We start from the raw sequence: 23,716 nt of genomic DNA on the forward strand, positions 1-23,716 counted from the left end.
TTTTTCTACTTATCAAAAAAGAAAAGGGATGTGATGAAGAGAAAGAAAAGGTGAGAGAAAAAGGTTTCTACGTCTACGGAGAGGTTGTTATGTTGAGCAAGATGGTATCCATGCCTCATTATTTATAGAAGAGTGAAAACAGAAAAAAAAGGAAAACAAACAAAAAAAAGCTGGATCCCAAACCTGATTTGCCTGGTACTCTAATTTTAAATACGAACACTTTAGAGAACGCATCTGTGACAGGGCTGTTGTGTGTTTGCCGGGCTGTATGGCCTCACAACCTCTGAGGATGCCTGCCATAGATGCAGGCAGAACGTCAGGAGAGAATGCTTCTGGAACATGGCCAGATAGCCCAGACAACACACAACAACTCAGTGATTCCGGCCATGCAAGCCTTTGACGATGCATCTGTGAAAGGGTTGTTGTAGGTTTTTTTTGACAATACAATGCTTCCTGACTACCTCTGAGGATGCTTGCCATAGATGCAGGCGGAATGTCAGGAGAGAATGCTTCTGGAACATGGCCAGATAGCCCAGACAACACACAACAACTCAGTGATTCCGGCCATGCAAGCCTTTGACGATGCATCTGTGAAAGGGTTGTTGTAGGTTTTTTTTGACAATACAATGCTTCCTGACTACCTCTGAGGATGCTTGCCATAGATGCAGGCAGAACGTCAGGAGAGAATGCTTCTGGAACATGGCCAGATAGCCCAGACAACACACAACAACTCGGTGATTCTGGCCATGCAAGCCTTTGACGATGCATCTTTGAAAGGGTTGTTGTAGGTTTTTTTGACAATACAATGCTTCCTGACTACCTCTGAGGATGCTTGCCATAGATGCAGGCGGAACGTCAGGAGAGAATGCTTCTGGAACATGGCCATACAGCCCGGCCAACACACAACAACTCAGTGATTCCGGCCATGCAAGCCTTTGACGATGCATCTGTGAAAGGGTTGTTGTAGGTTTTTTTGACAATACAATGCTTCCTGACTACCTCTGAGGATGCTTGCCATAGATGCAGGCGGAACGTCAGGAGAGAATGCTTCTGGAACATGGCCATACAGCCCGGCCAACACACAACAACTCAGTGATTCCGGCCATGTAAGCCTTTGACGATGCATCTGCGACAGGGTTGTTGTAGGTTTTTTCGGGCTATATGGCCAGGAGAGAGGCATTCTCTCCTGACGTTCTGCCTGCATCTATAGCAAGCATCCTCAGAGGTAGTGAGGTCTCTACCTCTGAGGATGCTTGCCATAGATGAAGGCAGAATGTCAGGAGGGAATACTTCTGGAACATGGCCATACAACCCGGCCAACACACAACAACTCAGTGATTCCTGCCATGCAAGCCTTTGACGATGCATCTGTGACAGGGTTGTTGTAGGTGTTTTCGGGCTATATGGCCATGTTCTAGAGGCATTCTCTCCTGACGTTCCGCCTACATCTATGACAAGCATCCTCAAAGGTAGTGAGGTCACTACCTCTGAGGATGCTTGCCATAGATGCAGGCGGAACATCAGGAGAGAATGCTTCTGGAACATGGCCAGATAGCCCGGACAAAACACAACAACCCAGTGATTCTGGCCATGCAAGCCTTCGACAATACATCTGTGACACTTTCCCTATTAGCTCCCATTTTAACTCCATGTGAAACATAACCAACAGGAATCAGGAATTTAAAAATGATTCCTGGCTGAGTTGTAGGTTTTTCGGGCTGTCTGGCCATGTTCCAGAAGCATTCTCTCCTGACGTTTTGCCTACATCCCTGGCAGGCATCCTCAAAGGTTGTGAGGTCTGTTGGAAACTAGGAAAATTGGGTTTATATATCTTTGAAATGACCAGGGTGGACAAAGAACTCTTGTCTGCTGGAGCTAGGGGTGAATGTTTCAACTGACCATCTTGATTAGCATAAACCCAATTTTCCTAGTTCCCAACACACCGCACAACCTCTGAGGATGCCTGCCACAGATGCAGGTGGAACGTCAGGAGAGAATGCTTCTGGAACATGGCCATATAGCCTGGCCAACACACATCAACCCAGTGATTCTGGCCATGCAAGCCTTCGACAATACATCTGTGACACTTTCCCTATTAGCTCCTATTTTAACTCCATGTGAAACATAACCAACAGGAATCAGGAATTTAAAAATGCTTCCTGGCTGAGTTGTTGTAAGTTTTTCGGGCTGTCTGGCAATGTTCCAGAAGCATTCCCTACTGACGCTTCGCCTGCATCTGTGGCAAGCATCCTCAGAGGTCGTGAGGTCTGTTGGAAACTAGGAAAATGGGATTTATATATCAGACAAGAGTTCTTTCTCCCACCCTGGACATCATTCTGCAGATACATAAACCCGATTTTCCTAGTTCCCAACACACCTCACAACCTCTGAGGATGCCTGCCACAGATGCAGGCGAAACATCAGGAGAAAATGCCTCTGGAACATGGCCATACAGCCCGAAAAACCTACAACAACACAATGGAAAAATTACTTTTCTCATTTCTGAGTGAATTCCATTGTTTTGCCTACAGAATTCCAGTATGGTTCAACTTTTATTTTAACCTCTCTCCTGCTCTCCGTATCCCCGTCGTAGTTAACAAAGGTCTCCCAAAAACTAACCTCCTGATCCTACAAACCTTTCCTCTACGTTCTTGCTTCCCCTCATCAGTGAGCACATAATGTGTTCATATGCTGATGATCGTGCCATTACTGCTCAAGCAGGGAGCTTTGAGATGGTAGAACAGAAGCTCTAGGTGCCCTTACTGCCTATTACAGGGAAGATCAGCTGATCCCTAATCTATCTGAAACACAGACATGTGCTTTCCACCTTAAGAACAGAGAAGCATCCCGAGCTCTGAAGATGATGACCTGGGAAGGAATCCCACTGGAGCATTGCAGCGCACCCAAATCCCTGGGAGTCACTCTGGACCATGCTCTTACCTACAAGAAGCACTGCCTGAACATCAAGCAAAACGTGGCTGCTAGAGACAATATCATACGAAAGCTGACTGGCACAACCTGGGGATCACAACCAGACACAGTGAAGACATCTGCCCTTGCGCTATGCTACTCTGCTGCTGAGTATGCATGCCCAGTGTGGAACACATCTCACCACGCTAAAACAGTGAGTGTGGCTCTTAATGAGACATGCCGCGTTATCACGGGGTGTCTGCACCCTACACCACTGGAGAAATTACACTGCTTAGCCGGTATTGCACCACCTGACATCCGCCAGGAAGTAGCAGCCAATAGTGAAAGGACCAAGGCAGAGACATCTCCAGCTCATCCCCTGTTTGGGTATCAGCAAGCACGTCAATGACTTAAATCTAGAAATAGTTTTCTAAGATCTACAGAGACACTCGCTGGAACACCTCAGCAAGCGAGAGTCCAAAAGTGGCAGGCTCAAACCCAGAACCTCAACCAATGGCTGATACCAAATGAGAAATTCCCCCCTGAGCACACAGAGGACTGGGCGACTTGGAAGGCGCTGAACAGACTGCGCTCTGGCACCACGAGATGCAGAGCCAACCTTCAGAAATGTGCCCACAAAGTGGATTCCATGACATGCGAGTGTGGAGAAGAGCCAACCGCTGACCACCTGCTGCAATGCACCCTGAGCCCTGCCACATGATGCCCCAGGGAGGACCTCCTTGAGGCAACACCAGAGGCACTCCAAGGGGCCAGATACTGGGCAAAGGACATTTAATCAACTACCAAGCTTGCAAACTTTGTGTTTTGTCTGTTTGTTTGTTTTGTTCTGTTAGAAATGTAATACAATGGTCTGGTTGTCACTGACACAATAAATAAAAATACTGTTCGTGTTGGGTGCCTTCAAGACAATTCTGACCAAGGTGAACATTTCACAGAGTTTTCTTGGCAAGATCTATTCAGAGGGGATTGGGGGCATCCACACTGCATCATTAATGCAGTTCGACACCACTTTCATGGCCATTGCTGGATGCTATCCAAGCAATCCAAGCTATCCTGGATGCTATCCAAGCTATCCTGGATGCTATTATGGGAGCCATAATATTACAAAGTCTTTTGCCTTCCTTAGCATGAGCTCTAAGATCTTCTGGGGAGGCCCTCCTCTCGTTCCCACTACTGTCTCAAGCGTGGTTGGTGGGGACGAGAGAGAGGGCCTTCTCGGTGGTGGCCCCCCCCCGCCTCTGGAACGCCCTCCCAAGGTAAATAAGACATGCCCCCTCCCTCCCCTCCTTTTGTAAGAGCTTGAAGACCTGGTGGTTTCAACAAGCCTTTGAAAATGACCAGTTCTAACTCAGTCTTCCACATTGTCGAATGCGGCCTTATTCTTCCTACCAATTACCCAGATCATTTCCTCTTATCGGCCCCGGAATGAACAGCCACAGACCCATAACTAATATTATTGTTGCCTGCCATAGCATTGCACTTAATTCCCGGCCCCCCTAGAATTTTGGGGCTTGCATAAATCTTGGTCTGGCCTTTTACATTTTTAAATTACCTTAAACAGGCAGGATTACTTTTAATATATGTGTTTTACGGCGACCATTTTTATGCTTATATTGTTGTTTTGTTAATCTTATGGTTATGTTGTTTTTGACTTTGCATGTTTTGTGATGTTACCTGGGAACCGCTCTGAGTCCCCTCGGGGAGATGGAACAGTATATAAATAACGTTTTATTGTTGTTGTTGTTGTTGTTCATTCGTTCAGTCGTCTCCGACTCTTCGTGACCTCATGGACCAGCCCACGCCAGAGCTCCCTGTCGGCCGTCACCACCCCCAGCTCCCTCAAGGTCAGCCCAGTCACTTCAAGGATGCCATCCATCCATCTTGCCCTTGGTCGGCCCCTCTTCCTTTTGCCTTCCACTTTCCCCAGCATCATTCCCTTCTCTAGGCTTTCCTGTCTCCTCATGATGTGGCATTCAAAGGACTTCCGCTTTCCCTCGTCTCCTTCCCTCCAGTGAGCAGTCGGGCTTTCTTTCCTGGAGGATGGACTGGTTGGATCTTCTCGCAGTCCAAGGCACTCTCAGGACTTTCCTCCAACACCACAGCTCAAAAGCATTTCTCTTCCTTCGCTCAGCCTTCCCTTTGGTCCAGCTCTCACATCCGTAGGTTACTACGGGGAAGACCATGGCTTGGACTAGGCAATGGATCTTGGTTGCCAGTCTGATGTCTCTACTCTTTACTAATTTATCGAGATTGGACATTGCTCTCCTCCCAAGAAGGAAGCGTCTTCTGATTTCTGATTTCTAATTTATTATTATTATTATTATTTATTGTAAAGAGTGCTGGTGCCTCGCCAAACTACAACTCCCAGGATTCCATAGCACCGAGCCATGGCAATCTTGCATCCATTCTGCAATGGAAATGCAGCCATTCTGACGACATCCTCAAGCTTCAAAATACTATCAGTATTGTCTGTGAACGTGCTCAATGCTGAATAGGAAAGGCATCAATGGATGCTTGCAACAATTTATTTTATTTTATTTATATATTTATGACATTTCTATGCTGCCCTTCTTGCTCCGAAGGGGACTCAGAGCGGCTTAGAAGGTATATATACATACAATATATTATTAGCATAGTACAATATCAGTTTTAAATATTGCTTTATTGTACTATATCAATTATACTGTAATAATATTAGTAATATTACATGTAATATCAATATATAATTATAATATCATATTATTATTATTACTATTATCATTATTAGCATTATATTGCATTACATTATAATAAAATAAATATTATATGTATATACAATATATTATATATTATGAGTTATTGTAGGGTTTTTCGGGCTATATGGCCATGGTCTAGAGCAGGGGTCCTCAAACTAAGGCCCGGGGGCCGGATGCAGCCCTCCAAGGTCATTTACCCGGCCCTCGCTCAGGGTCAACCTAAGTCTGAAATGACTTGAAAGGACACAACAACAACAACAATCCTATTTCATCAGCCAAAAGCAGGCCCACATTCCCCATTGAAATACTAATGAGTTTATATTTGTTAACATTGTTCCTCATTTTAATTATTGTATTGTTCTAGAGTGTTTATTACACTATAAATAAGGTATGTGCAGCGTGCACAGGAATTCATGTTTTGTTTTTCAAATTATAATCCGGCCCTCCAACAGTCTGAGAGACTGTGACCTGGCCCTCTGCTTTAAAAGTTTGTGGACCCCTGGTCTAGAGGCATTGTCTCCTGACGTTTCACCTGCATCTATGGCAAGCATCCTCAGAGATAGTGACCTCACAACCTCTGAAGATGCAGGCGAAATGTCAGGAGAGAATGCCTCTAGACCATGGCCATAGAGCCTGAAAAAAACCTACAACAACCCAGTGATTCCAGCCAGGAAAGCATTCGACAATATTATATATTATATTAGGTAAAGGTAAAGGTAGTCCCACGACATTAAGTCCAGTCATGTCTGACTCTGGGGTGTGGTGCTCATCTCCATTGCTAAGTCGAAGAGCCAGCGTTGTCCATAGACACCTCCAAAGTCATGCGGCTGGCATGACTGCACGGAGAGCCGTTATATATTATATATATTATATTATATTATATTATATTATGTTATATTATATTATTACAATACCTTGGATCCTTCCATCTATTTCTCTGGTAACACAGCATGCCCTTCTCCTCAATAACAAAAGAATCCCATTTTTCGAACCTCTCCAAATCAAAATACATTGCCTTCCTAACATAAAATGGATTTTTTCAATCAACGCTTGCACAGAGAATCACAGAATCATAAAGTTGGAAGAGACCTCGTGGGTCATCCAGTCCAACCCCATTCTGCCAAGAAGCAGGAATATTGCATTCAAATCACCCCTGACAGATGGCCATCCAGCCTCTGTTTCAAAGCTTCCAAAGAAAGGAGCTTCCACCACACTCCGGGGCAGAGAGTTCCACTGCTCAACGGCTCTCACAGTCAGGAAGTTCTTCCTCGTGTTCAGGTGGAATCTCCTCTCTTGTAATTTGAAGCCATTGTTCCATTGCGTCCTAGTCTCCAGGGAAGCAGAAAACAAGCTTGCTCCCTCCTCCTCCCTGTGGCTTCCTCTCACATATTTATACATGGCTATCATATCTCCTCTCAGCCTTCTCTTCTTCAGGCTAAACATGCCCACTTCCCTAAGCCGCTCCTCATAGGGCTTGTTCTCCAGACCCTTGATCATTTTAGTCGCCCTCCTTTGGACACTTTCCAGCTTGTCAACATCTCCCTTCAACTGAAGAGCCCAGAACTGGACACAATATTCCAGGTGTGGTCTAACCAAAGCGGAATAAAGCATGTGGAGCATGACTTCCCTAAATCTAGTCACTATGCTCCTATTGATGCAGGCCAAAATCCCATTGGCTTTTTTTGCCGCCAATATTATATTACATTATTACAATATCTTGGATCCTTCCATCTATTTCTCTAGGAACACAGCATGCCCTTCTCAATAACAAAAGAACCCAAATTTTCGAACCTCTCCAAATCAAAATAAATAGCCTTCCTAACATAAAATGGATGTCTTCAATCAATGCTTGCACAGGGAATCACAGAATCATAAAGTTGGAAGAGACCGCATGGGCCATCCAGTCCAACCCTGTTCAAAGCACCCCCAACAGATGGCTATCCAGCCTCTGCTTCAAAGCCTCCAAAGGAGGAGCCTCCACCACACTCCCTCTGGGGCAGGGAGTTCCACTGCTGAACAGCTCTCACAGTCAAGAAGCTCTTCCTCATGTTCAGGTGGAATCTCCTTTCATGTAGTTTGAAGCTATGGCTCCATTGTGTCCTAGTCTCCAGGGCAGCAGAAAACAAGCTTGCTCCCTCCTCCTTATGTCTTCTCCTCATGTATTTATACATGGCTATCATGTCTCCTTTCAGCCTTCTCTTGTGCAGGGTAAACATGCCCAGCTCTTTAAGCCGCTCCTCATAGAGCTTGTTCTCCAGGCCCTGGAGCCTTTGAGTCGTTCTCTTCTGGACATATTCCAGCTTAGAGTCAACATCTCCTTTCAATTGTGGTGCCCAGAACTGGACACAGTGGGATTCTAGGTAAAGTGGTCTAACCGAGGCAGAAGAGAGCAGGGGTAGCATGGATCTATGTTTCAAAGTGTATACAAACCCCAAGCCCTGAGTACTTCATACTAAATATTTAGAGAACCAGAGTCACAATCAAATCTTGGTGGCATAACAAAACAAAAAACCCAACCAAGAAATACTTTAAATAGGTTACAAATTGCACAGTATCCCATTTCCCATTATCCAATTATGACCTCTGCAGTAAATTCAATCCCAAAAAGTCATTACCTATGATAACTAACTGACCTGACATTAAGCTATATTTTTGGCACTATTTTGGGTACCTGGAGTTGCCCGAGTTATTTGAAAAAGTCATTTTTAATAGTCCAAAATGCATAAGGTTGTGGGTGAACTACAACTCATATCATGCCAGGTGAATCCTGGTATGATATGAGTTGTAGTTTGTGCTCTTTCGCTGTAGGGTAAACTACAACTCCCACTATGGTGAGTCAGTCTCCTCAAGCAGGTTGAGTTAGCCATGGGGGGTTCTGTGTGCCAAGTTTGGTCCAGGTCCAGTATCGCTGGAGGTCAGTTTCCCTGGTTGTGGGTGAACTACAACTCCCAGGTAGGAAGCTCGGTTCCCCTCAAACCCCTCCAGTAATCAAATTTTGGCATATCAGGTATGTGTGCCAAGTTTGGCCCAGATCCATCAGTGTTTGGATTCTCAGTGCTCTCTGAATATAGGTGAACTACAACTCCTCCAAATCAAGGTGAACTTTCCCCAAAGACCTCCAGTATTTTTTGCTGGTCATGGGGGCTCTGTGTGCAAAGTGTGAGCCAACTCCATCTTTGTCGGAGTTCAGACTGCTCATTGATTGAAGAGAACTATAAATCCCAGAACCTACAACTCCAAAATGTCCAATCCAATTTCCCTTAAAACCCACCAGTATTCAAATTTGGGTATATTGGGAATGCATGCCAAGTTTGGTCCAGACCCATCATTGTTTGGGTTCCTAGTGCACTCTGGATGTAGGTGAACTACAACTCCTATAAATCCCTCCAAAAACCTCCAATATTTTTTTGCTAGTCATGGGGGTCCTGCGTGACAAGTTAGTTCCAGATCCATTGTTGATGGAGTTTAGAGTGCTCTTAGATTGCAGGTGAACTATACATCCCAGTACTCACAACTCCTATAAATCGTGGTGAAATTTCCCCAAACCTCTCTAGTATGTTCAGTTGATGACAAATTCCTGTTTACTGTGTGCCACAGAAAAGAATGTGCTTCTGAAAGACACTGAAACAGAGCAACTGCGTGCAATAAGTGGGCCAAACAGTGTAAAATTCACTATTGTTTCAAACTACAGCTCATGTGCTCCCGAAAGACGAGGAAACAGAGCAAATGCGTGCAATAAGTAGGCCAAACAGTGTACAATTCACTATTGTTTCAATGATTGCTCATGTGCTCCCGAAAGACAAGGAAACAGAGCAGATGTGTGCAATAAGTGGGCCAAACAGTGTAAAATTCACTATTGTTTCAAACTACAACTCATGTACTCAAGAAAGACGAGGAAACAGAGAAAGTGTGTGCAATAAGTAGGCCAAATATTGTAAAATTCACGATTGTTTCAAACTACAGCTCATGTGCTCCCGAAAGACGAGGAAACAGAGCAAATGTGTGAAATAAGTAGGCCAAATATTGTAAAATTCACGATTGTTTCAAACTACAGCTCATGTGCTCCCGAAAGACGAGAAAACAGAGCAAATGTGTGCAATAAGTAGGCAAAATATTGTAAAATTCACTATTGTTTCAAACTATAGCTCATGTGCTCTCGAAAGACGAGGAAACACAGCTAATGCATGCAATAAGTGGGCCAAATATTGTAAAAACCACTATTGTTTCAAACTATTGCTCATGTACTCCAGAAAGACGAGGAAACAGAGCAAGTGTGTGCAATAAGTAGGCCAAATATTGTAAAATTCACGATTGTTTCAAACTACAGCTCATGTGCTCCTGAAAGACGAGGAAACAGAGCAAATGTGTGCAATAAGTGGGCCAAACAGTGTAAAATTCACTATTTTCAAACTACAGCTCATGTGCTCCCGAAAGACGAGGAAACAGAGCAAATGCGTGCAATAAGTAGGCCAAACAGTGTAAAAATCACTATTGTTTCAAACTATTGCTCATGTGCTCCCAAAAGACGAGGAAACAGAGCAAATGTGTGCAATAAGTAGGCCATATATTGTAAAATTCACGATTGTTTCAAACTATTGCTCATGTGCTCCCGAAAGACAAGGAAACAGAGTAAGTGCGTGCAATAAGTGGGCCAAACAGTGTAAAAATCACTATTGTTTCAAACTATTGCTCATGTGCTCCTCAAAGATGAGGAAATAGAGCAATTGTGTTCTATAAGTGGACCAAACAGTGTAAAATTCACTATTGTTACCGTTCATGGTAGAAAACAATGAGCCATAAGAAAGAACAAAAGAAGCCACTGCCCTACCTTAAAATCAATTTCTTAATGCCAATCTTTCCTGGAAATAATTGACGTGGGGAAAGCCATCTTCTTGTGCCCTCCCCCTTTTTATTTGCTTTGAGCTTCTTCCATTTCTCTTTAGAAGATGATTAACAGCACATCTAATGAGCAAGCAGGGCTTTCTGATAAGCAGTCGGCATTATTGTGCTTTCAGAAGAATGAAGCTCAACACCAAAAGCTCTCTCTGTGTTTTTTGGGGGAACTTTGAAAGTACAAAAGAGGGAGGGAATAATGTGTCAGCATCCTCCGCTGCCCCCCTGGAGATTTCAAATAAAATGCTCCACAAATTATTTCCCTTCCTATATCTGAGTGAGGCAAGTAACTAGCTACAAATAGGGATCATCTTGGGTACTGCCAGCACATTGTCCGTCATCAACAGCGCGAGAGTCAACTGAGCCTATGGTCAACCTGTTTGACTTGGAAATCAAGACCGAAACCAATTCACTTGCACAGCTATCTGCTTCTTCAGCCTCTCCTGTGGGAGGACTTTGGAGGATTTATCCAGCCAAGAGGAAAGAGCCAATGGTGGCTTTGCATTACTGGAAAACACTTCCATATGTCAAGAGCCCAACATTTTCCTTGATCCTTCAAACTGCTGCAGTCCACACACTCCCAAGAGGAGCTTGTACTAGTGTTGGTGATCCTTTGGAATATTATAGGATACTAGATGTACCCACCACACGTTGCTGTGGCCAACCTTCCCTTCCTCTCCCTCTCCTTTCTTTCTCTCTTTCCTTCCCTTCCTTTTAGTCTTTCCTTCTCTCCTTCCTTCCTTCTCTTCCTCTTCCCTTCCTTCCCCCCTTTTTCTTTCCCTTCCACTTTCTCTCCTTTCCTCCTTCTCTATGCATTCTAGGACTGCAACTCCCAGCAGTTCTCCTGATCAATTTATTTACTATAGGGCTCTATTGGATCTATATATCTTATCTTGCTGAGAGTTGCAGTCCAGGAATAGGAAATTGGGATGCCCCCAAAGAAATCCAAGGAGAGGAAAGCTTGCATTTTGGAAGCAGTGTATTTGGATCCTCCTCCTCTCCTAAAGGGCCTGGTCTAGGGGATGCTGGGAGATGTAGCCCAGAAGAGAGTGTGAATATGCTACTGTGTGTTTTGTTTGCCAGGGGGAGTCAACTTTGCGCTGTAACGTCTTTTTGCTTTTTTGGAATTTTAAGTCCCTACTGCTGTGTTTTTCAGTGTTTTTATGAGTGGCTAGCCGTCCCCTGCCATGCATTGCTGTGGCCCACATGGGGGTTCTGTGTGGGAGGTTTGGCCCAATTCTATTGTTGGTGGGGTTCAGAATGCTCTGTGAACTATAAATCCTGGCAACTACAACTCCCAAATGCCAAGATTCGATTTCCCCCAAACTCCACCAGTGTTCACACTTGGGCATATTGAGTATTCGTGTAGAGTTTGGTCCCGATCCATCATTGTTTGAGTTCACAGTGATCTCTGGATGTAGGTGAACTACAACTCCAAAACCAAAGGACACTGCCCACCAAACCCTTCCAGTATTTTCTGTTGGTCATGGGAGTTCTGTGTGCCAAGTTTGGTTCAATTCCATCATTGGTGGAGTTCAGAATGCTCTTTGATTGTAGGAGAACTATAAATCCCAGCAACTACAACTTCCAAATGACAAAATCATTTTTTTGAGTGAAGGACATACATTGGGCTGTTAGCTGTCTTGTGTCCAAATTTGGTGTCAAATCGTCCAGTGGTTTTTGAGTTATGTTAATCCCACAAACAAACATTACATTTTTATTTATATAGATGGAATTTTATTTATATAGATGAAGAAGGTGTCTGTGGCGACGAGTGAGAACTGGACATTACATAAAACTTTTCTTCCTATTACAGTTTAAAGGTTTCCAATGTCTGACTTATCTGATATAGAACTGGGGTGTAAGATGATATACTATTAAATGAAGCCCTCTTTCCTTTTCAAAACAAAACAAAGAGCCAGATACAAAAACATAGGCTTAAAGAAGCTAATAGGCTTGTGCATGGATTCAGAGTGCTCAGTTCGCTCCAATCAATCCGGCTTGTTTGGCTTGGTTGGATGGCCGTAACGATAAAAACTCAGCCATCATGATCACGTGGCAACTGATCACGGCTTCTCCTACCCTATTCAGCATCACGTGGCGGGCAAAGAGGATGCCACGTGCTGCTTGCACAGGGTTTCCCTGTGAGCCCTGCCTGTTGTGCCAATTGAGATAGAAGAACGCCGTGACGTGTCTTACACGAGCTGTGCCTGCTTCCTTGACCCCGTTGCTGAAACCCAGGTTCCCTTGAAGGGAAAAAGGAAAGGGTCTCAGGAAGTGTGCTACCTTAACCACATTGCTCAAATTCCCTTGAAGGGAAGAAAATAAAGGACCCCAGAAACGGGAAAGGGGAGACTTGTGAGTTGTTCCTCATTGCCGCCAATGGGCTGGATCTAACTATATTTTCCGGCTACTCGCTCGTTTTCAGGAGGTGTATGAAAACGGATCCTGGGGTCTCCTGAAATCCAGCCAGCAAAAACTAATCGAGGTTCAGCCGAAATGCACAAGCCAAGGGTTAGAACTTTAATAGTGGCAACTTGTTGTTCATTCGTTCAGTCGTCTCCGACTCTTCGTGACCTCATGGACCAGCCCACGCCAGAGCTCCCTGTCGGCCGTCACCACCCCCAGCTCCTTCAAGGTCAGTCCAGTCACTTCAAGGATGCCATCCATCCATCTTGCCCTTGGTCGGCCCCTCTTCCTTTTTCCTTCCATTTTCCCCAGAATCATTCCCTTCTCCAAGCTTTGCTGTCTCCTCATGATGTGGCCAAAGGACTTCCGCTTTCCCTCTCGTCTCCTTCCCTCCAGTGAGCAGCCGGGCTTTATTTTCTGGAGGATGGACTAGTTGGATCTCCTCGCAGTCCAAGGCACCCTCAGAACTTTCCTCCAACACCACAGCTCAAAAGCATCTATCTTCCTTCGCTCAGCCTTCCCTAAGGTCCAGCTCTCACATCCATAGGTGACTACAGGGAATACCATAGTGGCAACTATTTATTTACATATAGTACAAAAGTGATACATGCCACCAAGTTTTACAGTCCTTCAATATAGTCGGCAGCATTGTGTACAACCTGTTTCCAACGATGTGGAAGTCGTAGGGCACCTGTTGCTGCAGCGCCTGTTCCGTTGATAGTTCAAATGGAGCAGTCTCCTGCCGCAAGAATCTCTGGAACAGTTCTGAAGCGAATGCCACAAAGTGGTTCCTTCATCTTAGGAATTAAGTCAGTGTTGTGGCTCAGCTGGAGCCTCAGGAAGAAGAAGATGGGTTTCAGATTCCTGAACACGTTCCTGTTGTTGATACAGATGATGTTGATCCAGAAGATGAGGAGTTTCAGTTTCCCATGGCCAGGGATGTTTTGGAAGATGCTTCTGATCTTAGTGAAACTTCCCAGGTGCAGGTGGAGGAGGCGAGCTCTCAGCCTGCCGATTCTCAGGCTAATGAGTTATCCGACCTTGAGGGCTCTGCAGACGTAGATAGGGAGGATCGCTTGCAATTCAGGGTTCGCCGCAGTGCGAGGCTTGCTAACAAGAGGGAGATTAAAGGTCAACGGAATGTGCACATGCTGGGAAAGTATATTAAACGGGCTGTTTGAAGTCCACTCTTTGTCAGTACAACTTCTGCAAATAACCTGGTAACTTCTCTGGAATTGCCTTGGCTTCTTGGGACTTTGTCTTGTTCTTGGCTCCTTGGGACTCTGCCATAGAATCATAGAATCCTAGAGTTGGAAGAGACCTCATGGGCCATCCAGTCCAACCCCATTCTGCCAAGAAGCAGGAATATTGCATTTAAATCACCCCTGACAGATGGCCATCCAGCCTCTGTTTCAAAGCTTCCAAAGAAGGAGCCTCCACCACACTCCCTCCGGGGCAGAGAGTTCCACTGCTGAACGGCTCTCACAGTCAGGAAGTTCTTCCTCGTGTTCAGATGGAATCTCCTCTCTTGTAGTTTGAAACCATTGTCCCATTGCATCCTAGTCTCCAGGGAAGCAGAAAGGAAGCTTGCTCCCTCCTCCCTGTGGCTTCCTCTCACATATTTATACATAGCTATCATATCTCCTCTCAGCCTTCTCTTCTTCAGGCTAAACATGCCCAGCTCCTTAAGCCATTCTTCATAGGGCTTGTTCTCCAGACCCTTGATCATTTTAGTTGCCCCCTCTGGACACATTCCAGCTTCTCAATATCTCTTTTCAATTGTGGTGCCCAGAACTGGACACAATATTCCAGGTAAAGTGGTCTAACCAAAGCGGAATAGTGCATGGGGTGCAGGACTTCCCTAGATCTAGACACTCTGCTCCACATCCCATTCCTGGCTCATGTTTAACTTGTTCCCCACGAGGACTCCAAGATCTTTTTCACACGTACTGCTCTCGAGCCAGGCCTCATGGTCCCCCATTCTGTATCTTTGCATTTTGTTTTTTCTGCCTAAGTGGAGTATCTTGCCTTTGCCCCGTTGAACTTCATTTTGTTAGTTTTGGCCCATCATCTCTCTAATCTGTCAAGATAGTTTTGAATCCTGCTCCTGTCCTCTGGAGTCTTGGCTCTCCCTCCCAATCTGGTGTCATCTGCAAACTGGATGATCCTGCCTTTTAGCCCTTCATCTAAGTCATGAATGGAGATCCTGAGCAGGACCGGGCCCAGGCTGGAACATTGCTGTTTGTAGCCTTCTGCTCGTCACTTCTTTCCAGGATGAAGAGGAGGAAGCCTTGGGGAGAATCACCCTCTGGGTTTGTCCATTTAACTAATTACTGATCTACCTCACCATAGTTTTGCCTCGCCCACATTGGACTAGTTTCCTTGCCAGAAGGTCATGGGGGACCTTGTCAAAGAAGGCCTTCCTGACATCCAGACACGCTCCATCCACGGCATCATTCCCCGCATCTACCCAGCTTGTAACTCTATCAAAAAAAGAGATCAGATGAGCCTGGCATGACTTGTTTTTGATAAATCCATGTTGACTCTTAGCGATGACCGCCTTTGTTTCTAAGTGTCTGCAGACCACTTCCTTAACAATCTTTTCCAGAATCTTGCCTGGTATCGACGCGAGGATGACCGGTATTGGTCATTGTTTGGGTCATCCTTTTTTCCCTTCTTGAAGATTGGGACCACATTGGCCCTCCTCCAGTCGGCTGGAACTTCTCCCGTTCTCCCAAGAACTCTCAAATATGATTGCCAATGGTTCCGAGATGACTTCCGCTCGTTCCTTCAATACTCTTGGGTGGAGTTGATCTGCCATGCTGCCATGGAATCTTGTTTGATCAATGCCTTCTGGATTATGCTTCATGTTGTTTGCCATTAAACTTTGGGAACTTTGCCTTTGCATTCCAGGCTTTACTTTTGCCACTGAACTTTTGAAACTTTACCTTTTTGTTAAAGACTTTGTTTTTCTTCAATAAACTACAAAACTTTCAGCCTTGGTGTGGCGAATCTATCCAGAGCTGCGACAGTCACAAGTCACAAGGGCTGAAATCTGGGGAGTCTGGTGGAGGGTACAGCCCTTCCCAGCCCCATTGATCGAGCAAATCAGCCGCAGCTTGCGCTGCATGTGGCTGAGCATTGTCATGCCAAAGAGAGGGGCGTTCTGCAGAAAGTATTGCCGTTTTTTCTCAAAGCTGGTCTGAAATGGTGTTCCAAAAATGAGCAGTAATACTGAGCATTGACGGTCTGATGTGGCGGAACGGATGACACCATCACAGTCGTACACAATGCCCGTAATGACGCCTTTCGTTCGATTGGCGTTTCAGTTCTGGCTGGTATGGTCTGGCCCAATTCTCATCTAGCGTAATGATATGGCGTAAGAAAGTCTCTTCTTTGTGCTCATAGTGAGTACGAGCCGTATCATATCATAGCCATTTCTGCATTTCCATCAAATGATGTGGACCTAATCGAAAACATCGTGACGACACTTACTTTAGACCGCAAGCTAATATGTGACTCAGTTCTTTGCATCACCCCGCATGTGCGTGACGTAGGAAGGGCAAGTCTTTTTGCTCAGAGGTAAGGTAGGTATGCAACTAACGTGTGGTATATGCAACATGCTTTGGTTTCGTTGCGTGGCGTCTTTACAGCAGTGTTGCCATTATTAAAGTTCCAGCCCTCGTATTACCTCTAACATTGAAGAGGTTTTGTTTGTGTGTATTCGATATCTGCAAATGACTTAATTTCAGAATTCTGCAGACTGAAAAGCTAAAAATGAAGATGAAGCCAAATCTAAAGGAAAAGGCAGTTACAAGCTACCTAACTCTTGATAATGAAAGGATGCTGGAGTATGCAAAAAGCCCTAAATTATATAGATATGATATGAATATTTTGTGCCATTCCCTGTGTTTGTGTTGCTACTCTCGTAGGTTTAAAACTGTCTGAAAGCACTGAAAGGGATTTAGATCACCTCGTTTCCAAATTTTCACCTGCCATTAAATCTGAAGCATTTGCTTTCCTACTGCTTCAAGCAGCCCACTGTAAAACAGAACTGCCTCCCTCTGAACCTTCAAATGTCATTATTCTGCAAAAATGATGAAATGCATTCAAAGTGGCAAGTGCTGTATGTCAAAGATCTGTGGGAGCTGTACTTTTTGTGCTTATGAATAATATAACCACCCAAGCAGGCGAGGGAGCCAATGTTTTCATCCTCTCTTTCAAATCTGGTCCTCAAACCATGGTCCCTAAAACACTCACTACTGTCCAAAACGGCTTCTGGGAGCCACAATCCAACATCTTGAGACCCAAATTTAGGGATCACTAATTTGGAACCCATCTTTATACAGGCAAAAATAATTCTACCTATCCAATGTCTATTGCTGATGCTGTAATGAACAAAACAGAATAATAACAAACAGTTAATTTACTTCTAAAAAAATTCTTAAGCTCCATGTTTGCCCATATTCATATCCATAAATGCGGTGCAGCTAGTTAGTAGCCAGAGGCATTAAATCACTACTGACTGAGAGGTCATGGGTTCAAAGCCAGCCCGGGTCAGAGTGAGCTCCCGACCATTAATAGTCTAGCTTGCTGTTGACCTATGCAGCCTGAAAGACAGTTGCATCTGTCAAGTAGGAAATTTAGGTACCGCTTTATGCAGGGAGGCAAATTCAACTAATTTATGATGTCATAAAACCTTCCAGCAGCGTGCAGAAGAATGAGGAAGTACTCCATCAAATGACTTGGTGTCACAAGTTGACGGTGAAGCAGCAGCTCCCCCTGTGGCCAGAATCGAGCATACTCTCATGAAGCCAGGAAAGCTGGAATGTTAAATTGCCTCTGTGCCTGTCTATATATGTTGTATGTCTAAATGGCATTCAATGTTTGCCATGTATATGTGCATTGTCATCAGCCCTGAGTACCCTGCAGGGTGAGAAGGCCAGAATATTGTGCTACGGTAATAATATAATATATTGTATTTACATATTACTTGTAATCCGCTCTGAGTCCCCTTTGGGGTGAGAAGGGCGGCATATAAATGTCGTAAACAAATAAATATAAAAATAAATAAAAAAATAAATATTCTTTTTTCCTTTTCAGTACAACAAATATAAGTACTATGACCTATGAGTCTGGAACATCAGAAAATGGCACTTCCTCCCCAAATCACTGCTTGCACCCACAGAATATAAACTAAGACTCCCAGCATTTAGTCAATCCTTTTGCATTCCTTTGCACTGTCTTCCATAAATGCCTGTATGCAATTTGTCACTACACTATTAGAATTGTATAGACTCCAATATATAATCATCCTCTACTACTCAGATATCCTATAACTAAGTACATAAAGTCAAAGGCAAATTAAATGTCATTTTTTTCGCTTTGAAACTGAATAAATGGAAGGTGAGAAGTTACTGAAACACTGGTAAAAATTAACTAGAGAGAACCAAACCCCTCCTTAAGTACGTCCAAGTTAAGAAGGGGTAATTTTTCCAAGTCATGTTAGTCATATTGAAAATTACCATATATTCCGGAATACAAGGCGACGGAGGTATAAGACAACCCCCCCAACTTTTGATGATAAAATACAGAGTTAGGGATATACTCGGCATTTAAGACTACCCCCCCCCTTTGAAGACTATGCCCCCGCCACTCGCCGTTCAAGGACCTCCTTGCCCCGTTACTTACCTCCTCTGAAGGCCACTGGGCTTGCCTAGGCCCAAGGAAGTGCCTCCAGATGGCGACTCCTGGCAGCGCTGGACGGCAGTGTGCCTTGGATGTGCTCCCAGAGGCATGCTGGGAGCAGTAGGATTCGGGGAACTACTGCTCCCAGCATGCATCTGGGAGCACATCCAAGGCACGCCGTTGCCCAGAGCTGCTTGGAGTCGGTGTCCGGAGGCCCAAGGCCCGAGGAAGTGTCCTCAGATGACTCCTAGCAGCGCTGGGCAACGGTGTGCCTTGGATGTGCTCCCAGAGGCATGCTGGGAGCAGTAGTTTCCTGAATCCTGGTAGCATATCCAAGGCACGCCGTCGCCCAGCACTACTTGGAGTCGGTGTCCGGAGACCCAAGGCTCAAGGAAGCATCCCCGGATGACTCCTAGCAGCGCTGGGCGACAGCGTGCCTTGGATGTGCTCCCAGAGGCATTCTGGGAGCAGGAGTTCCCCGACTCCTCCTGCTCCCAGCATGCGTCTGGGAGCATATCCAAGGCACACTGTCACCCAGCGCGGCTTGGAGTTGGCGACCGGAGGCACTTCCTGGGCCTAGGCAAGCCTCCTTGGACCTAAGCAGAGGCATGCTGGGAGCAGTAGGAGTTGGGGAACTACTGCTCCCAGCATGCCTCTGGGAGCACATCCAAGGCACGCTGTCGCCCAGCACTGCTTGGAGTCGGTGTCCGGAGGTCCAAGGCCCAAGGAAGCGTCCCTGGATGACTCCTAGCAGCGCTGGGCGACGGCGTGCCTTGGATGTGCTCCCAAGGCATGCTGGGAGCAATAGGAGTCGGGGAACTACTGCTCCCAGCATGCCTCTGGGAGCACATCCAAGGCACGCTGTCACCCAGCACTGCTAGGAGTCAGCGTCTGGAGACCCTTCCTTGAGCCTAGGCAAGCCCAGTGGCCTTCAGAGGAGGTAAGAAGGGAGGGCAAGGAGGTCCTTGAACGGTGAGCAGTGGGGGCATAGTTTTCAAAGAGGAGGGTAATCTTAAACGCTGAATATATCCCTAACTCTGTATCGTAAGTGGCGAGGGCAGAGGAGGTCCTTGAATGAAGGGAAAGGGAAAGCCCAGCGATGTTACTTGGGAACCGCTCGGGGAGTCCCCTCAGGGAAATGGAGCGGTATATAAATAAAGATTATTATTATTATTATTATTATTATTATTATTATTATCATTACCCCTGGCCGTTCTCGGTGGCAATGCGGCCTGCCACTCCTCCTCCCCATGCCCTCCCTCCCTCTACCCTCCTCCTCCTCCCCTACTCAAGCTGTGTCACTAAGGGCGATTTTATTTTTTTATTTTCCCCCCCAGTAATCTTTATTGTAAGTTTTCTTTTGACAATGAAAGAGGGGGAACAATCGGAATGATAGGAAAGTAAGATTTTATTTTTTATTTTTTTCTTTAACTTAATAATTTAATTTATACCCGGTGTCCTAGACGACCCCCAACTTTTAATAATATTTTCCAGGCATAAAAAGTGGTCTAGTACCCCGGAATATACGGTATTTCATATAAACACTATTAGCTTGTAATACATAAAAAGGAGGGCTATTTCATGAACTATATAAAAAAAATCCCAACCCATCCAGCTTGAAGATGACCCACCGGGTTCCATTTCTATGAGGTCAATGTATTCACGCTTCCAGGGAATGATTGAGGAAATCAATACCATAACATGCTCAAAATCCCAACAGCTGTCCTGGGGCCTTTGGCATGGCAAGAATAGGCACGGGCAGCTACCATGCGATGGGAAAGTTCAGGACTAAGTCTGTTTCTAAAAGACCCCAATTAATGTCCCGGGGCCTGGGGTGAACGGGATTGAGGCGTGCACAGTTCAGTTCTTAATCAAATCAACGACTCGACATCAAAGATATAAACAGAGGAAGACAAAAAATCAGGGCTCACCTCTTGCACAAACGAAACAAAAGCCTACATTTACAGCTGATGAAGAGTGATGGCTCCTTTTGGAATGGTTACTACAGATGAGAATGTGGGATGACACAAACAAACTTCCCGCAGCAATACAGCCATCTCCCGAGTGATAGGCAATGGGGCACCTCAAACATCTCACCATGCGACCTGTTTGATATAAAATGGACCAGATGACAGTCCGTTTAGAACAGCGGTGGAGGTTAGGTTGAGAGAGAGAGAGATAGATATATCCAATCGCACATGTAACAACTTTTCAAAAAGGAACAACATTTTTTGCTTCCCTTCCCCTTTTGCCTCCCACGAAACTCAAAGGCACATCTATGCTGGAGTTATTCCAGGGGAAAATTTCAAAAAACAATATACGAGGGTTGAATGAAAAGTAATGCCTCCACCTTCATAACTCAACAGATGGCAGTACCAGTATGCGGCAGGTACTGGTTCAGTGGACTCTCCTCTACAGTTCCATTTTGGTGGGAAGCCTTAGCACTGAATGGTTGTGTTGTTAAAGTGAAAAGTAATGCCTCCACATTCGTAACTCCTCAACAGATGGCAGTACCAGTATGTGGCAGGTACTGGCTTGTTCAGTGGACTCTCCTCTACAGTTCCATTTTGGTGGGAAGTCTTAGAACTGAATGGTTGTGTTGTTAAAGTGAAAAGTAATGCCTCCACCTTCATAACTCCTCAACAGATGGTAGTACCAGTATACGGCAGGTACTAACTTGTTCAGTGGACTCTCCTCTACAGTTCCATTTTGGCGGGAAGCCTTAGAACCGAATGGTTGCGTTGTTAAAGTGAAAAGTAATGCCTCCACCTTCGTAACTCCTCAACAGATGGTAGTACCAGTATGCGGCAGGTACTAACTTGTTCAGTGGACTCTCCTCTACAGCTCCATTTGGGTGGGAAGCCTTAGCACTGAATGGTTGTGTTGTTAAAGTGAAAAGTAATGCCTCCACCTTCGTAACTCCTCAACAGATGGCAGTACTGGTATGCGGCAGGTACTGGCTTGTTCAGTATACTCTCCTCTACAGGAAGCCTTAGCATTGAATGGTTGTGTTGTTAAAGTGAAAAGTATGGAACCCTGCACAGATGGTCGGTCAATGCAACTTTATGCAAGTTAACAATCACTCAGAGAGAAATTTCAAGCATAATCGGCATTTCACAAGAACATGTGGGTCACATTATTGCTTTGTTTGGCATTACTTTTCATTCAACCCTCGTACATATGGAAAAGTTTTCTAAAATTTGCACCACGTGTAACTAGGTTCAGCTTGATATTTTGGATGAAGAAGACAAGAGCGAAGATCAAATTTATGAGAATCTTTGTTGACAGGGCTAATGCTCTGATTTGGTCCCCATGTAGCTACATCCCAAACTAAACCTTTTCCATTCTGAATTGACAGGGGGGAAAATTTCACAGCTAGTGCTCAAATTTGCTTGTTTTCCTCTCCCCGTCTGATCTGTTTTTCCTTTTGTGTCATGGCTTTTGAACAGGGTTATTTCTGCGTTTGATTTATTAAAATATTCCCATCCAAACCCAAGTAACGAAGGTGGAAGCATTACTTTTCATTCAACCCTCGTAGTAAGAGTCTCGCTTATCCAACCTTCGCTCATCCAACGTTCTGTATTAATCAACGCAGTCTGCCTCCCGCCTGGATCCACACCTGTTTCAATACACTGTGATGTTTTGGTGCTAAATTCATAAATACAGTCATTACTACATAACGTTACTGTGTATGGGACTGCTTTTCTGTTGATTTGTTGTAGACCCCATTTACAACCAAGTTTCAAAACAATTCACCAATCTACTGATTTTTTAGAATTATTTTAAGTTTTAAACATAACATTTTTTAAAAATAAGACAAATTGCAAGAGAGGGTTCTTGGGAATTGTAGTCACTGGTTGTGTCCATTCTCAGCCAATCAGAACATGGACATCACCAGGCTTTTTACTGAGAGAGAAAAAACTTCAACTCCCATCATGCTTTGAGAGGAACTTTCAATGGCCACCTTATGCTAGTGCCACTGGGAAAGTGAGTTCTAAGGGCCCTCTCTGGAGGAGGAAGTAACTTTCCAAGAAAAAAATGGAGAAAAAGACACCACAAACCCCTGATTCAGGGAATTTGTGGACTTAACTCTTTCTGAAAATATCATCTCTCTGGATTCGTTTCACTGGTCTGTTCCTCTCTCTCTTCCCCTTTGTATTTTCAGAAATTACACAAAAATGGCCCTCCAAAAACTACAAATCTGTGATTCGGGCCCAACTCTACTACACACATCTTGTCTCTCCCTTCCCCGCATCTCTGCATACGAACCCACACGAACTACGATATAGTAATATATAATACTACTATTGTGCTATGCTGATAATATAATATATTGTATGTACATATAATGTTGATCATAATATTATAATGTAATACAATATAATAACAATACAATAATTATATATGATATATTACATGTAATATTCATAATAATATTGCAGTATAGTGGTATAGTGCAATATAGTAATACATAATACTAATATTATTCTGAGCTAATAATATAATATATTGTATATACATATAATATTGATCATAATTTTGTAATACAATATAATAATTATATATGATATATTACATGTAATATTTCTAATATTATTGCAGTGTAGTGGTATAGTACAATATAGTAATATAGAATACTACTATGGTGCTATGCTGATAATATAATATATTGTATGTACATATAATGTTGATCATAATATTATAATGTAATACAATATAATAATACAATATAATAATTATATATGATATATTACATGTAATATTCATAATAATATTGCAGTATAGTGGTATAGTACAATATAGTAATACATAATACTAATATTATGCTGTGCTAATAATATAATATATTGTATATACATATAATATTGATCATAATTTTGTAATACAATATAATAATTATATATGATATATTACATGTAATATTTCTAATATTATTGCAGTATAGTGGTATAGTACAATATAGTAATATATACTACTACTATTGTGCTATGCTGATAATATAATATATTGTATGTACATATAATGTTGATCATAATATTATAATGTAATACAATATAATA

The 23,716-nt window shown here is 44.0% G+C and overlaps 1 protein-coding gene across 3 annotated transcripts in view; it reads right to left on the reverse strand.

The window, feature by feature from the left end:
* Window positions 1-23,716, reverse strand: part of NSD3 (nuclear receptor binding SET domain protein 3) — a 132,723-nt gene that overhangs the window by 30,438 nt on the left and 78,569 nt on the right. For all 3 annotated transcript variants that reach the window (XM_067470628.1, XM_067470627.1, XM_067470626.1), the window contains exon 14: window positions 20,588-20,761. In XM_067470628.1, coding sequence (XP_067326729.1) covers window positions 20,588-20,761 — 174 coding nt within the window. The remainder of the gene's footprint in view (window positions 1-20,587; window positions 20,762-23,716) is intronic.

This window comes from Anolis sagrei, chromosome 7 (assembly GCF_037176765.1).
Source record: "Anolis sagrei isolate rAnoSag1 chromosome 7, rAnoSag1.mat, whole genome shotgun sequence".
Classification (NCBI taxonomy): Eukaryota; Metazoa; Chordata; class Lepidosauria; order Squamata; family Dactyloidae; genus Anolis; species Anolis sagrei.